This window comes from Rattus norvegicus, chromosome 20 (assembly GCF_036323735.1).
Source record: "Rattus norvegicus strain BN/NHsdMcwi chromosome 20, GRCr8, whole genome shotgun sequence".
Lineage (NCBI taxonomy): Eukaryota > Metazoa > Chordata > Mammalia > Rodentia > Muridae > Rattus > Rattus norvegicus.
Window position 1 is genome coordinate 39910719 of NC_086038.1, and position 15652 is coordinate 39926370.

The 15652-nt window shown below is 39.9% G+C and overlaps 1 protein-coding gene across 1 annotated transcript in view; it reads left to right on the top strand.

Moving 5' to 3' along the window:
- Positions 1-15347, top strand: part of Frk (fyn-related Src family tyrosine kinase) — a 105625-nt gene extending 90278 nt beyond the window's left edge. Inside the window, exons 6-8 of the mRNA NM_024368.2 lie at positions 9826-10007; positions 11959-12124; positions 12518-15347. Of these exons, the coding sequence (NP_077344.1) occupies positions 9826-10007; positions 11959-12124; positions 12518-12729 (560 nt within the window). The 3' untranslated portion in view covers positions 12730-15347. The remainder of the gene's footprint in view (positions 1-9825; positions 10008-11958; positions 12125-12517) is intronic.
- Positions 15348-15652: the final 305 nt, after the last annotated feature.

The following is a 15652-nucleotide window of genomic DNA, read 5'->3' on the forward strand; positions in this document are numbered from 1 at the left end:
GACTGAAGATGCTATTGATTCCTATACACATTCTGTTGCTCCAAGCTAGCAAAGAGGTTCAACTATAATGTGATTTTCTATGTGTGTGTATCGTGGATAAAATGAAATAGGGGAACAAATGACTGGTGAACCATCATTCATATACTAATGGCTCTTGTTTCATGAAACTATGTATGTGTATGTGTCTGTGTTTGGACATACAGACACATTTACATCTACACAGTATATGTACACACACACATATAATACAAATGCTCATGATATTTAACTCTTTCCAATTTCTTTCTTTCTTTTTCGTCTTTATTATCTTGAGTATTTCTTTCTTTCTTTTTTTTTTCTTAACTTGAGTATTTCTTATTTACATTTCGAGTGTTATTCCCTTTCCCGGTTTCCAGGACAATATCCCCCTACCCCTACCCCTCCCCTACTTTATGGGTGTTACCCTCCCCATCCTCCCCCCATTGCCACCCTACCCCCAACAATCACGTTCACTGGGGGTTCAGTCTTAGCAGGACCCAGGGCTTCCCCTTACACTGGTGATCTTACTAGGATATTCAATGCAACCTATGAGGTCAGAGTCCAGGGTCAGTCCATGTATAGTCTTTAGGTAGTGGCCTGGAAGCTCTGGTTGCTTGGCATTGTTGTTCATATGGGGTCTCGAGACCCTCCAAGCTCTTCCAGTTCTTTCTCTGATTCCTTCAACGGGGGTCCTGTTCTCAGTTCAGTGCTTTGCTGCTGGCATTTGCCTCTGTATTTGCTGTATTCTGGCTGTGTCTCTCAGGAGAGATCTACATCCGGTTCCTGTCTGCCTGCACTTTGCTTCATCCATTTTGTCTAATTGGGTGGCTGTATATGTATGGGCCACATGTGGGGCAGGCTCTGAATGGGTGTTCCTTCTGTCATCTTGAGTATGTCTTATTTATATTTCTATTGTTATTCCCCTTCCCGGTTTCCGGGCCAACATCTCCCTAATCCCTCCCCCTCCCCTTCTGTATGGGTGTTCCCCTACCCATCCTCCCCCCATTACCACCCTCCCCTCAACAATCACGTTCACTGGGGGTTCAGTCTTGGCAGTACCAAGGGCTTCCCCTTCCACTGGTGCTCTTACTAGGATATTCATTGCTACGTATGCAGTTGGAGTCCAGGGTCAATCCATGTTTAGTCTTTGGGTTGTGGCTCAGTCCCTGGAAGCTCTGGTTGGTTGGCATTGTTGTTCATATGGAGTCTCAAGCCCTTTCAAGCTCTTTTAGTCCTTTCTCTGATTCCTTCAACGGGGATCCCGGGATCCCGTTCTCAGTTCGGTGGTTTGCTGCTGGCATTTGCCTCTGTATTTGCTGTATTCTGGCTGTGTCTCTCAGGAGAGATCTACATCCGGTTTCTGTTGGCCTGACTTCTTTGCTTCATCCATCTTATCTAGTTTGGTGGCTGTATATGTATGGGCCACATGTGGGGCATTGGATAAACCACTATAAATGCAGAAAGCATATAAATCATATACAAAGTTCATGTAACTGAACTATGAGTAAGTTAGAAACAATACAGTTATCTTCCAGTTATCTTTCAGAAGTGTCTGAAAATGCTAACACTCATTACCCTTGCTGTCTGCATTTTCTTTTTTTTTTTCTTTTTATTTTTTTTCCTGGTTTCCGGGCAAACATCCCCCTCCCCCCTCCCCTTCTTTATGGGTGTTCCCCTCCCAACCCTCCCCCCATTGCCGCCCTCCCCCCATAGACTAGTTCACTGGGGGTTCAGTCTTAGCAGGAACCAGGGCTTCCCCTTCCACTGGTGCTCTTACTAGGATATTCATTGCTACCTATGGGGTCAGAGTCCAGGGTCAGTCCATGTATAGTCTTTAGGTAGTGGCTTAGTCCCTGGAAGCTCTGGTTGCTTGGCATTGTTGTACTTTTGGGGTCTCGAGCCCCTTCAAGCTCTTTCAGTTCTTTCTCTGATTCCTTCAATAGGGGACCTATTCTCAGTTCAGTGGTTTGCTGCTGGCATTCGCCTCTGTATTTGCTGTATTCTGGCTGTGTCTCTCAGGAGCGATCTACATCCGGCTCCTGTCGGTCTGCACTTCTTTGCTTCATCCATCTTGTCTAATTGGGTGGCTGTATATGTATGGGCCACATGTGGGGCAGGCTCTGAATGGGTGTTCCTTCAGTCTCTGTTTTAATCTTTGCCTCTCCCTTCCCTGCCAAGGGTATTCTTTTTCCTCATTTAAAGAAGGAGTGAAGCATTCACATTTTGATCATCCGTCTTGAGTTTCGTTTGTTCTAGGGATCTAGGGTAATTCAAGCATTTGGGCTAATAGCCACTTATCAATGAGTGCATACCATGTATGTCTTTCTGTGATTGGGTTAGCTCACTCAGGATGATATTTTCCAGTTCCAACCATTTGCCTACGAATTTCATAAACTCGTTGTTTTTGATAGCTGAGTAATATTCCATTGTGTAGATGTACCACATTTTCTGTATCCATTCCTCTGTTGAAGGGCATCTGGGTTCTTTCCATTTTCTGGCTATTATAAATAAGGCTGCGATGAACATAGTGGAGCACGTGTCTCTTTTATATGTTGAGGCATCTTTTGGGTATATGCCCAAGAGAGGTATAGCTGGATCCTCAGGCAGTTCAATGTCCAATTTTCTGAGGAACCTCCAGACTGATTTCCAGAATGGTTTTACCAGTCTGAAATCCCACCAACAATGGAGGAGTGTTCCTCTTTCTCCACATCCTCGCCAGCATCTGCTGTCACCTGAGTTTTTGATCTTAGCCAATCGCACTGGTGTGAGGTGAAATCTCAGTGTTGTTTTGATTTGCATTTCCCTTATGACTAAAGATGTTGAACATTTCTTTAGGTGTTTCTCAGCCATTCGGCATTCCTCAGCTGTGAATTCTTTGTTTAGCTCTGAACCCCATTTTTTAATAGGGTTATTTGTTTCCCTGCGGTCTAACTTCTTGAGTTCTTTGTATATTTTGGATATAAGGCCTCTATCTGTTGTAGGATTGGTAAAGATCTTTTCCCAATCTGTTGGTTGCCGTTTTGCCCTAACCACAGTGTCCTTTGCCTTACATAAGCTTTGCAGTTTTATGAGATCCCATTTGTCGATTCTTGATCTTAGAGCATAAGCCATTGGTGTTTTGTTCAGGAAATTTTTTCCAGTGCCCATGTGTTCCAGATGCTTCCCTAGTTTTTCTTCTGTTAGTTTGAGTGTGTCTGGTTTGATGTGGAGGTCCTTGATCCACTTGGACTTAAGCTTTGTACAGGGTGATAAGCATGGATTGATCTGCATTCTTCTACATGTTGCCCTCCAGTTGAACCAGCACCATTTGCTGAAAATGCTATCTTTTTTCCATTGGATGGTTTTGGCTCCTTTGTCAAAAATCAAGTGACCATAGGTGTGTGGGTTCATTTCTGGGTCTTCAATTCTATTCCATTGGTCTATCTGTCTGTCTCTGTACCAATACCATGCAGTTTTTATCACTATTGCTCTGTAATACTGCTTGAGTTCGGGGATAGTGATTCCCCCTGAAGTCCTTTTATTGTTGAGGATAGCTTTAGCTATCCTGGGTATTTTGTTATTCCAGATGAATTTGCAAATTGTTCTGTCTAACTCTTTGAAGAATTGGATTGGTATTTTGATGGGGATTGCATTGAATCTGTAGATTGCTTTAGGTAAAATGGCCATTTTTACTATATTAATCCTGCCAATCCATGAGCATGGGAGATCTTTCCATCTTCTGAGGTCTTCTTCAATTTCTTTCCTCAGTGTCTTGAAGTTCTTATTGTACAGATCTTTTACTTGCTTGGTTAAAGTCACACCGAGGTACTTTATATTTTTTGGGTCTATTATGAAGGGTGTCGTTTCCCTAATTTCTTTCTCGGCTTGTTTCTCTTTTGTATAGAGGAAGGCAACTGATTTATTTGAGTTAATTTTATACCCAGCCACTTTGCTGAAGTTGTTTATCAGCTTTAGTAGTTCTCTGGTGGAACTTTTGGGATCACTTAAATATACTATCATGTCATCTGCAAATAGTGATATTTTGACCTCTTCTTTTCCGATCTGTATCCCTTTGATCTCCTTTTGTTGTCTGATTGCTCTGGCTAGAACTTCAAGAACTATATTGAATAAGTAGGGAGAGAGTGGGCAGCCTTGTCTAGTCCCTGATTTTAGTGGGATTGCTTCAAGTTTCTCTCCATTTAGTTTAATGTTAGCAACTGGTTTGCTGTATATGGCTTTTACTATGTTTAGGTATGGGTCTTGAATTCCTATTCTTTCCAGGACTTTTATCATGAAGGGGTGTTGAATTTTGTCAAATGCTTTCTCAGCATCTAATGAAATGATCATGTGGTTCTGTTCTTTCAGTTTGTTTATATAATGGATCACGTTGATGGTTTTCCGTATATTAAACCATCCCTGCATGCCTGGGATGAAGCCTACTTGATCATGGTGGATGATTGTTTTGATGTGCTCTTGAATTCGGTTTGCCAGAATTTTATTGAGTATTTTTGCGTCGATATTCATAAGGGAAATTGGTCTGAAGTTCTCTTTCTTTGTTGTGTCTTTGTGTGGTTTAGGTATAAGAGTAATTGTGGCTTCGTAGAAGGAATTCGGTAGGGCTCCATCTGTTTCAATTTTGTGGAATAGTTTGGATAATATTGGTATGAGGTCTTCTATGAAGGTTTGATAGAATTCTGCACTAAACCCGTCTGGACCTGGGCTCTTTTTGGTTGGGAGACCTTTAATGACTGCTTCTATTTCCTTAGGAGTTATGGGGTTGTTTAACTGGTTTATCTGTTCCTGATTTAACTTCGATACCTGGTATCTGTCTAGGAAATTGTCCATTTCCTGAAGATTTTCAAATTTTGTTGAATATAGGTTTTTATAGTAAGATCTGATGATTTTTTGAATTTCCCCCGAATCTGTAGTTATGTCTCCCTTTTCATTTCTGATTTTGTTAATTTGGACACACTCTCTGTGTCCTCTCGTTAGTCTGGCTAAGGGTTTATCTATCTTGTTGATTTTCTCAAAGAACCAACTTTTGGTTCTGTTGATTCTTTCTATGGTCCTTTTTGTTTCTACTTGGTTGATTTCAGCTCTGAGTTTGATTATTTCCTGCCTTCTACTCCTCCTGGGTGTATTTGCTTCTTTTTGTTCTAGAGCTTTTAGGTGTGCTGTCAAGCTGCTGACATATGCTCTTTCCTGTTTCTTTCTGCAGGCACTCAGCGCTATGAGTTTTCCTCTTAGCACAGCTTTCATTGTGTCCCATAAGTTTGAGTATGTTGTATCTTCATTTTCATTAAATTCTAAAAAGTTTTTAATTTCTTTCTTTATTTCTTCCTTGACCAGGTTATCATTGAGTAGAGCATTGTTCAATTTCCACGTATATGTGGGCATTCTTCCCTTATTGTTATTGAAGACCAGTTTTAGGCCGTGGTTGTCTGATAGCACGCATGGGATTATTTCTATCATTCTGTACCTGTTGAGGCCCGTTTTTTGACCAATTATGTGGTCAATTTTGGAGAAAGTACCATGAGGAGCTGAGAAGAAGGTATATCCTTTTGCTTTAGGATAGAATGTTCTATAAATATCCGTTAAGTCCATTTGGCTCATGACTTCTCTTAGTCTGTCGACATCACTGTTTAATTTCTGTTTCCATGATCTGTCCATTGATGAGAGTGGGGTGTTGAAATCTCCCACTATTATTGTGTGAGGTGCAATGTGTGTTTTGAGCTTTAGTAAGGTTTCTTTTACGTATGTAGCTGCCCTTGTATTTGGGGCATAGATATTTAGGATTGAGAGTTCATCTTGGTTGATTTTTCCTTTGATGAATATGAAGTGTCCTTCCTTATCTTTTTTGATGACTTTTAATTGAAAATTGATTTTATTTGATATTAGAATGGCTACTCCAGCTTGCTTCTTCTGACCATTTGCTTGGAAAGTTGTTTTCCAGCCTTTCACTCTGAGGTAGTGTCTGTCTTTGTCTCTGAGGTGTGTTTCCTGTAGGCAGCAGAATGCAGGGTCCTCGTTGCATATCCAGTTTGTTAATCTATGTCTTTTTATTGGGGAGTTGAGGCCATTGATATTGAGAGATATTAAGGAATAGTGATTATTGCTTCCCGTTATATTCATATTTGGATGTGAGGTTATGTTTGTGTGCTTTCATTCTCTTTGTTTTGTTGCCAAGACGATTAGTTTCTTGCTTCTTCTAGGGTATAGCTTGCCTCCTTATGTTGGGCTTTACCATTTATTATCCTTTGTAGTGCTGGATTTGTAGAAAGATATTGTGTAAATTTGGTTTTGTCATGTCTTGGTTTCTCCATCAATGTTAATTGAGAGTTTTGCTGGATACAGTAACCTGGGCTGGCATTTGTGTTCTCTTAGGGTCTGTATAACATCAGTCCAGGATCTTCTGGCCTTCATAGTTTCTGGCGAGAAGTCTGGTGTGATTCTGATAGGTCTCCCTTTATATGTTACTTGACCTTTTTCCCTTACTGCTTTTAATATTCTTTCTTTATTTTGTGCGTTTGGTGTTTTGACAATTATGTGACGGGAGGTGTTTCTTTTCTGGTCCAATCTATTTGGAGTTCTGTAGGCTTCTTGTATGTCTATGGGTATCTCTTTTTTTAGGTTAGGGAAGTTTTCTTCTATGATTTTGTTGAAGATATTTACTGGTCCTTTGAGCTGTGAGTCTTCACTCTCTTCTATACCTATTATCCTTAGGTTTGATCTTCTCATTGAGTCCTGGATTTCCTGTATGTTTTGGACCAGTAGCTTTTTCCGCTTTACATTATCTTTGACAGTTGAGTCAATGATTTCTATGGAATCTTCTGCTCCTGAGATTCTCTCTTCCATCTCTTGTATTCTGTTGGTGAAGCTTGTATCTACAGCTCCTTGTCTCTTCTTTTGGTTTTCTGTGTCCAGGGTTGTTTCCATGTGTTCTTTCTTGATTGCTTCTATTTCCATTTTTAATTCCTTCAACTGTTTGATTGTGTTTTCCTGGAATTCTTTCAGGGATTTTTGCGATTCCTCTCTGTAGGCTTCTACTTGTTTATTAATGTTTTCCTGTGTTTCCCTAAGTGTGTTCATGTCTTTCTTGAAGTCCTCCAGCATCATGATCAAATATGATTTTGAAACTAGATCTTGCTTTTCTGGTGTGTTTGGATATTCCATGTTTGTTTTGGTGGGAGAATTGGGCTCAGATGATGGCATGTAGTCTTGGTTTCTGTTGCTTGGGTTCCTGTGCTTGCCTCTCGCCATCAGATTATCTCTAGTGTTACTTTGTTCTGCTATTTCTGACAGTGGCTAGACTGTCCTATAAGCCTGTGTGTCAGGAGTGCTGTAGACCTGTTTTCCTCTCTTTCAGTCAGTTATGGGGACAGAGTGTTCTGCTTTCGGGCGTGTAGTTTTTCCTCTCTACAGGTCTTCAGCTGTTCCTGTGGGCCTGTGTCTTGAGTTCACCAGGCAGCTTTCTTGCAGCAGAAAATTTGGTCTTACCTGTGGTCCCGAGGCTCAGGTTCGCTCGTGGGGTGCTGCCCAGGGGCTCTCTGCAGCGGCAGCAACCAGGAAGACCTGTGCCGCCCCTTCTGGGAGCTTCAGTGCACCAGGGTTCCAGATGGTCTTTGGCTTTTTCCTCTGGCGTCTGAGATGTGTGTGCAGGGAGCAGTCTCTTCTTGTTTCCCAGGCTTGTCTGCCTCTCTGAAGGTTTAGCTCTCCCTCCCACGGGATTTGGGTGCAGAGAACTGTTTATCCGGTCTGTTTCCTTCAGGGTCCTGCGGTGTCTCTGGCAGGTGTCCTGCCGCTCCTGGGCCCCGCATTTTCTAGTAATTATTTTGTCTTAAACTTGCCATAACCTTTTAGCCTCTTTATTTTCTCCCTGGTTCTGAAGATTGAAGTCTATCTCCTGCTAGACAGGAGGAGCGTTGCCACTGAATTTAATGGTAGACCTAGTCTTTTCTTCTTTCAGTCGAGCATTTTAGTGTTTGCTGTTTCATCTGTCTATCTCCACACCCTCCTTACTCATATACCCATAATCCCCACACACCATCTCTAGTAGAGCTGTCCTTCCTGCTACCCTGCTCATCAAAGACTTCTCATAAGTTCAGTAACAAATGCCTTTTAGCCTTTATCTTGCTGAGTCAGTGTATCAAATTTGACTATGATGTAGTTTGCTCTTAAAACCCTTGACTTGTTACAGCACCTTCCTCTTTCATTATTCTAACTCATCCTTCCCACGTTCTCTGCAGATTTACTCTTCTCTGCCAATTCTAAATGTTGGTGTCCTTATGAATGTGTTTCATTTTAGGTAGCTAACATACAACCATTAAATTTGTATGTTTAGTTGTAACTGTGAGATCTAGTCCCACAGGCTTATCTTCTTTCTGCAAATGCCACACAGGCAATACATATATATATGAATATATGAATATGTATATATATATATATATATATATATATATACTAGGCAATTAAAATTGCTTCACTTTTGCACAGGTGCAATGATAATTTTAGCATCTAGGATCTATTGGGTTCTTTTTCTGGTGCTGGGTATTGTGTTAAGGGCTTTACAATTGTTAATTCATTTGAAATTCTACTTTAACAATGGATGCTCTGAGTTAACTTCTGTTTTCACTATGTAGATGGAGACACTCAAGCACAGGGTTGTTAATCCTATTGTTCGAAGTCACAAAGCAATATGAATAGCCTTGATCTCAAGTCTGATACTCTGATGTCGTTTTAGTCTTCTTAGTGCCTGTGCTATAGCTTCCTCTGATGTCGGGGCTTGTGTCTAAGCCTAATGACCACAAATCCAGTTGACTACCTGAACTAGTATTTGACTGAGGAAGTCAAGGAGAATAAGAGCTTACACTTTTGTGAAATAACCTCAGTGCTCTAGATATCCGAAGATACTTGCGATGAGGATGGTAGTTTAACACACAGATGATATGAAGCTTCAGAGTTTCCGAAGGTCGCACTGCCCGCTTCTACTAATGATCAAGCCTATTACACTATGTAAATTTCTATACATAGCTATGTAGAATGAGGTGAAATTTTTGTCCATTTAAGGTGTTTCTGTATCTAGAGAGATGCTCAGAATATCAAGCCAAATGGGAAATTAAAAATGTATTATGCATGTTGCTATAAATGTAGTGTTTACATTTTATAAGTGGTATAACCTTAAAATTTGTCCATGACCCTACTTTAAAGAAAAATCTAATGAAAGAATGAAAATAATTTTGTGTTTAGCCATACCATATGCTGTGTGTGTGTGTGTGTGTATGTGCGTATGTGTGTGTGTGTGTGTGTGTGTGTGTGTGTGTGTGTACACACACTGGAGGTCAGTATTGAGTGCTCTCCTATATAACTGTCTGCTGCATGATCTGAGGCAGAGTGACAGTCTGGAGCTCACTGATTGGTGAGACTTATTAGCCAGGAAGATTGGGGTCTTCCTGTCTCTGCCCTCACAGTACTGGGTTTACAGGCCCATGCTACCATGACCAGATTTTTATTTTACAATGGTGCTGAGGATCTAAAATTTAAGTTTTCATTCACTGAGCCATCTCCCTATTCTGGAAATGCTTGAAAGAATGGCAGAAGCCCCCCATTTGACAGTTTCCATGAAGAGGCAAATCAATGGTGTGTGATTCTGAAAGCACACAGGCCAGCACGTGTGTTGGGATGACAGGATGCTTTTGCTGTATTCTCTGTAGATTGGTATCATGGCACATACGATCGCTTTATCATATTTCTTAGAATACACTTCGCTAGTTTAATGTTTTCCAAAATAATCTCCTATTTTTTTTTCTCTCTCTTTCTCTCCTCTTTTAGATGATGGTGGGTCGAAAATCCGTTTGACTCAACAGGTGGACATGGCTGCACAGGTAGCTTCTGGAATGGCCTATTTGGAGTCCCAGAACTATATCCACAGAGATCTGGCTGCAAGAAATGTCCTTGTTGGTGAACATAATATCTATAAAGTAGCAGATTTTGGACTTGCAAGAGTTTTTAAGGTAGATTTAATTTTGTTTTAATTGGTTCTTATAATAGGTTAAACAGCAAAAAGGTTAATACGGCAATAAATTCACAAATATTATTTAAAACTATTTCTTAGGTAGATGTTGTACTAAACACTTAGGATCCCAACTCTCAAAAGGGCAAGGCAAGAGGACTTTGGGTTTGAGGCCAGTTTGAACGTCAGTGAGAACCTTGTCTCCAAGTAATAATTGCAGCAAGAGTAACAAAGCTACACACAAAAGATACAAACAAAACTCTCCTAGCATCTATCAATTTTATTGATAAAGAGAAGTAGTAGTGTAGTACCTACAGACAGGGTGCCTTTCTATTTTTAGGGAGTAGGCAATCAAGAAAAATCAGTGATCACGTAGATTAATAGATACATAATTAAATTTGTAGTTGAATTTGTGTCCTACTTGTCAGATGCTACCAGCACCCACCATCTGCTTTCACACATTCCTCTTACAGAAAACGATAGAATGTACCTAGCTTTGCTCACTTGACAATAGGCTATATTCCTATATATATCATGATTCTGCAACAATCGTCAAGCTTTGTGTGTGTTGTATGTGTGTGGGCATGTCAGAGTTTTCTATATGTGTGTGAATGTGTGCTCTTGTCTGTGTAGTTACATGTAGAGGCCAGAAGCTGATACTGAGATGTCTTCTTCAATCCTTTCTACACCTTGATAAAATGGTTTTAGCAAATCTTTGAGGATTTCATACAATGTATATCGATCATATTCATTCCTTTCCCCTAACTTCTCTCTGATGAAGCTCTCACCTCTCTACCCACCCAACTTCTTGTTCTCACTTTCATGCTCTCTCTTCCTCTCCCTTTCCATCTCCCCCACCCCCTCTTTCCTGAGACCAACTACACTTGCTATAGGGAAAGTTTCTCATTGAATCTGTAGTTATGATTTTGGTTAGACTGGCTGGCCCACATGTCTCTAGGGTTCACCTGTATCTTTATCCTCAGGCCTGCGTTAACACAAATGTACTGTATCACCTGGTTTTTATGTGGGTCCTGGTGACCTGACCTCATGTTCTTATGCTTGCTCAGAAAGCACATTGTCCACTGAGCCATTTGTTCAAAACTAAACCACTGGGTTTCCATTTACCCATACTCACCCTGTTTTGTAACATCAGTCCAAAGAGACTAATAATTAGACATCATATGGGGTGTATAAATCTGGACTTAAGTTTAGCTTTTCACATCGCTCACTAAAAATATGCATGTAGAACATGAAACATAGCAGGTAAAGACTCTCCTTATCATCTTCCTGTTTTTTAGAAATTAATTAGGAAGCCACTATGTTGATAAATTAATTTAAATTATTTAGATCATTTTTGGTATTTTGGTGCTTTAGATGATAATCAATGCCAGCTTTTCTAAAAAAATATTATTTATTTTTACTTTGTGTATATGTGCTTTTGCCTGCATTTATCTCTGTGCATTTATGTCACTGCAGAAGCCAGAAGGTATGATATCTTCTGGAGCTGGATTTATAGAAGTTTCTGTGCTACCGTTTGGGTGCTGGGAACCAAACCTGTGTTCTTGTCAAGAGCAGCAAATGCCCTTAACTACCGAACCGTCTCTCCAGTCTTAACGTTAGCCCATAGCTCTTCACTACTAGGAGCAAATAAAACCAGGCAATTTTGCTTCACTTCCTCTTCTGTAAAGGACTTTTGTAAATCCAAATGATCCCATATTCTTCTGCATGCAATAGAATATGCTCCTCAGTCTCTCAAGACACATCTTACTATTGGCCTTTTGCTGTTTTTCTAGTCATATATGTTTGGAACATAATATTTGTTATTATAATCCAAATTGACCTAAGCCCATATTGAATATTTGCCTCTACATTTTCATGTGACACAGGTTACAAATAAATGAGGGCAGCACAACAAATCACTAACTTGGCTTGAATCCTTGATGCATTAACAGGTGGATAATGAAGACATCTATGAATCTAAACACGAAATAAAGCTGCCAGTGAAGTGGACTGCACCCGAAGCCATTCGTACTAATAAATTCAGCATTAAGTCTGATGTGTGGTCTTTTGGAATCCTGCTTTATGAAATCATTACTTATGGCAAAATGCCTTACAGCGGTGAGTGATTAATTCAGAAGTGGGCCTTTCTGTTGCAGGTTACTTGCTTAGATGTGACTTTAACTGCTTTGCATAGACTTAGAGGGCAGAGTTATGAAGCTGACCATACCATGTGCCTGGATCAGCCCGACAGATAAAATTTGATGATGATAATTTGCATTAATGAAGTGGTTTATTACTTTCTTCTTTTTTTGCTCTTGAATTGAAGTCTTATAGACATGACTTACTGCAGGTTTTAGTTTAATGTCTACAACCTGGGAAATGGATGGTAGGTTTCATGATGGGCTTCATCTGGGGGGAAAAAATTCCTTTATAACCCAGAGTTCAGTGTCAACTATAATTTGAAGACTCTGATTGTGCACTTTTTTTTTTGCTCTATTCTATATGTTTTAGGGATGACAGGTGCTCAAGTAATTCATATGTTGGGTCAAAACTACAGACTACCACAGCCATCTAACTGTCCAGAGCAATTCTATAGCATCATGATGGAATGCTGGAATGTAGAGCCCAAGCAACGACCAACGTTCGAGACCCTGCACTGGAAACTTGAAGACTACTTTGAACCAGACTCTTCCTATTCTGATACAAACAACTTCATAAACTAAACAACAAGGAAAAAGAAGAAATATAATTAAGATGTGAAAACGCGGAACTCACCAGTCCAGAAATATCGTCTTCTCAACCAACTGTGAAATCAGCTTATTTTGACATATTCAGGTGGTAGGATGAACTCAACCATGCATTCTGTATCAAAAAGATCATCTGTGTATTCTATTGAGTAGGAAACGCTGCAGGACAGTATAAGATGATGTGTCATTTTTCCCTCACTGCCTGGTAAAATCAATCACACTAAATGAAGTTATTTTTTTTCCTTTTAAGAACTCCTCACATTTCTATTTATTGTTTGAAATGCCGATCAAGAGAATCAACAGATGACGGTGTTTACTCTGTTACTGTTGTGGCATTTTCCTGTTTACTGATTAGACTGGTTATTCATTATTCCTCAAATTGCTGAATCCCATCAGGCTGTTATTATGAAGGAATTTGATTGCTTTGCTGCACAGCAGGACCTGTGCTTTGAGATATTTTTTTCCCTCTCTTTTAAAATATCTTGTAACTACAATGATGGCAAAGCCATGCTAAATGACTCGATTGTACTTGAAGTAATTGCACGTATTTTTCCTGTGCATAAGAAAGCGAAGCAGCTGTTGAGAAAAAGAATTAAAATCTTCCTCATTTTGTAGGAGGAAATGATGGAGTTTGCTCTATACCTCAGTATGTGTCATCAGAGAATCATCTGCATTAGTTTTAATCTCTTAATGTCAGGAATCAGATTGCAAAGCCGATGAATTGTTATGTGTGGGAATATAAGGGAACTACCACACTGCCTACCAGGTCTGAGAAAGAGATATTAAAGTGGCTTAGGGAAGCTAACAGAGAGCTGGAGGATTGCTGCAGCTTTCTAAGTAATAATAAAAAGTTCCTTTGGCACACTGGCCGATTTTAAATTGGCTGCAAGACAGGCCAAGCCATGCTTCAGCTCTTGAGACTAGGAATAATGTCTAAACATGGTTATGAAATGTAGCTTTCGTCTGTTAAGACTGGATGCTTTTAGTCTCTTCATTTTTTTCTCACCTTGGTAAGAACTTCCCTGTTTTCTTAGGCAATGAGTGTATCGAATGTTCTGCCTCATTGGATAGTTAGCAATACTTCTCTAAAGTCAGCTCCATATATTCCATGATCTTCTAATGTGCAGTGCTGAATGAATGTTCCAAAAGGAACATTCATCCTCCTATAGGACAGAAGAGAATATCTAGATGGTCACAAGGATCCCCTGGGAATTGAAAAACATGTCAGTTCTTTCAACTAGGAACTAGGAGGCAAGGCATCAGGGATTAACTTTTACCAGTTCAGTGATGTCAGGACCCTAGCTGCATTTCTGTTGCCATGGTGAAAATCCTGACAAAAAGCAACTTAGAAGAGGCAAGGTTTATTTTAGCTTACAATCCCATGTCATTGTATCACAGCAGGAAGTCACTGTGACAAGATCTTGAAGCTGATTACACCACATCCACATTCTAAGAGGAGAGAGACATTCACGGATAGCTTGCTTGCTTCCTGATTTGTGCTCAGGTCAATTTCTACACTCTTAAAAAGTTTGGGACAGCTTTGCCTAGGTAATAGCATGACACACAATAGGCTGGACTTTCCAGGATCAATTAACGTAATTAAGACAATTCTCTACAGACATGCCAAAAGGCCAGTATAATATAGAGAATCATTTTCAACTCTTTGCAACTCTCTTTCTGGGTTATTCTAGGTACTGACAAATTGGATCACTTAAGCTAGCCATTAGACCACTAAGACTCAAACTTTCCCATCTATAGCAAGCATTGTCTGTGTTCAACTGGTCACAGGTAACCACCAGTGGTAAGTGAGGCTCCTTGTTCCTTTATATTCAAGAAGATAAAATGGGCAACTTCACCCTTAGACATTATCCTAAGCCTAAACACACACACGCACGCACGCACGCACGCACGCACACACACACGCACACGTGCATGCACACACACTCACCTCATTCCCATTTTGGGGGATAAGCAGGTGGCAAACACAATCCCGTGACCAGTGAACAACAATCAGCACAGTGAATGTAAATGCAAAGTGTTGATTGGCTTGGAAGAAAGTCTGCACTGAAGCTGCGAATATAAACTTCTCCAAGACAAGTTTCTTATTTGAAAAAAAAAATTAGAGATTAGTTCCTGAGTTGGTGTCCAATCACAGAACTATTAAAGATGAATTAACTGTTGGAATTAATCTATGTACATGTAAGCATTCATTTATCATCTCAAACATGTCTGAACTGACTTGAATCTGAATCATGTGTGAAGACCACAGAGAAGGAAAAGCATTTGTAAGATAAAGTCGCCATTAATATTTTAATCAGTTGACAGAGCATGGGGTAGCTTCCGTTGTTTATTTCAGATTGCCTGGTCAAATGTAACCAAGGAGAAGACATTCAACAACTAGGTGGCTAAAATGAAATTTTTAAAAAAGGACTCCTTTTCCTGAGTTCATTTCTTCAGGACAGATTCTACTTGGGGCGTATGTATAAAGGAGGAGCACTAGTCTCATTTCATTGTACAAATTCAAATGCTTTGCACTTTTATGTGGTAGCTGATAATAATAAATTTGTAGTAAGTTCTGGCTTTGAAATATAAAATGGTTATCTGTTCCTGCTTTAATACCACCTGAAACTTGTTTAACTCACTGGGTTTGATTCTTGGAGACATTTATGTTCAAGGCTCTGTCAAAGCAATCTATTATTCTTGTTTTTACCCTGATGGATCATGGGGGGGAAATAATGGATTCAGTTATGAGAAGCCATAATAGATTTTTTTTAAACTGACATAAATTTCTCCTTCTGTACAGAATAAAAGGATCAGGAAAGAGATAGGCTGAATTTCCTACAATGAGCCTGCTCTCGTTGAAGTTGCCTCCCATAAATTGTAGCCAAGCACTTTTCGT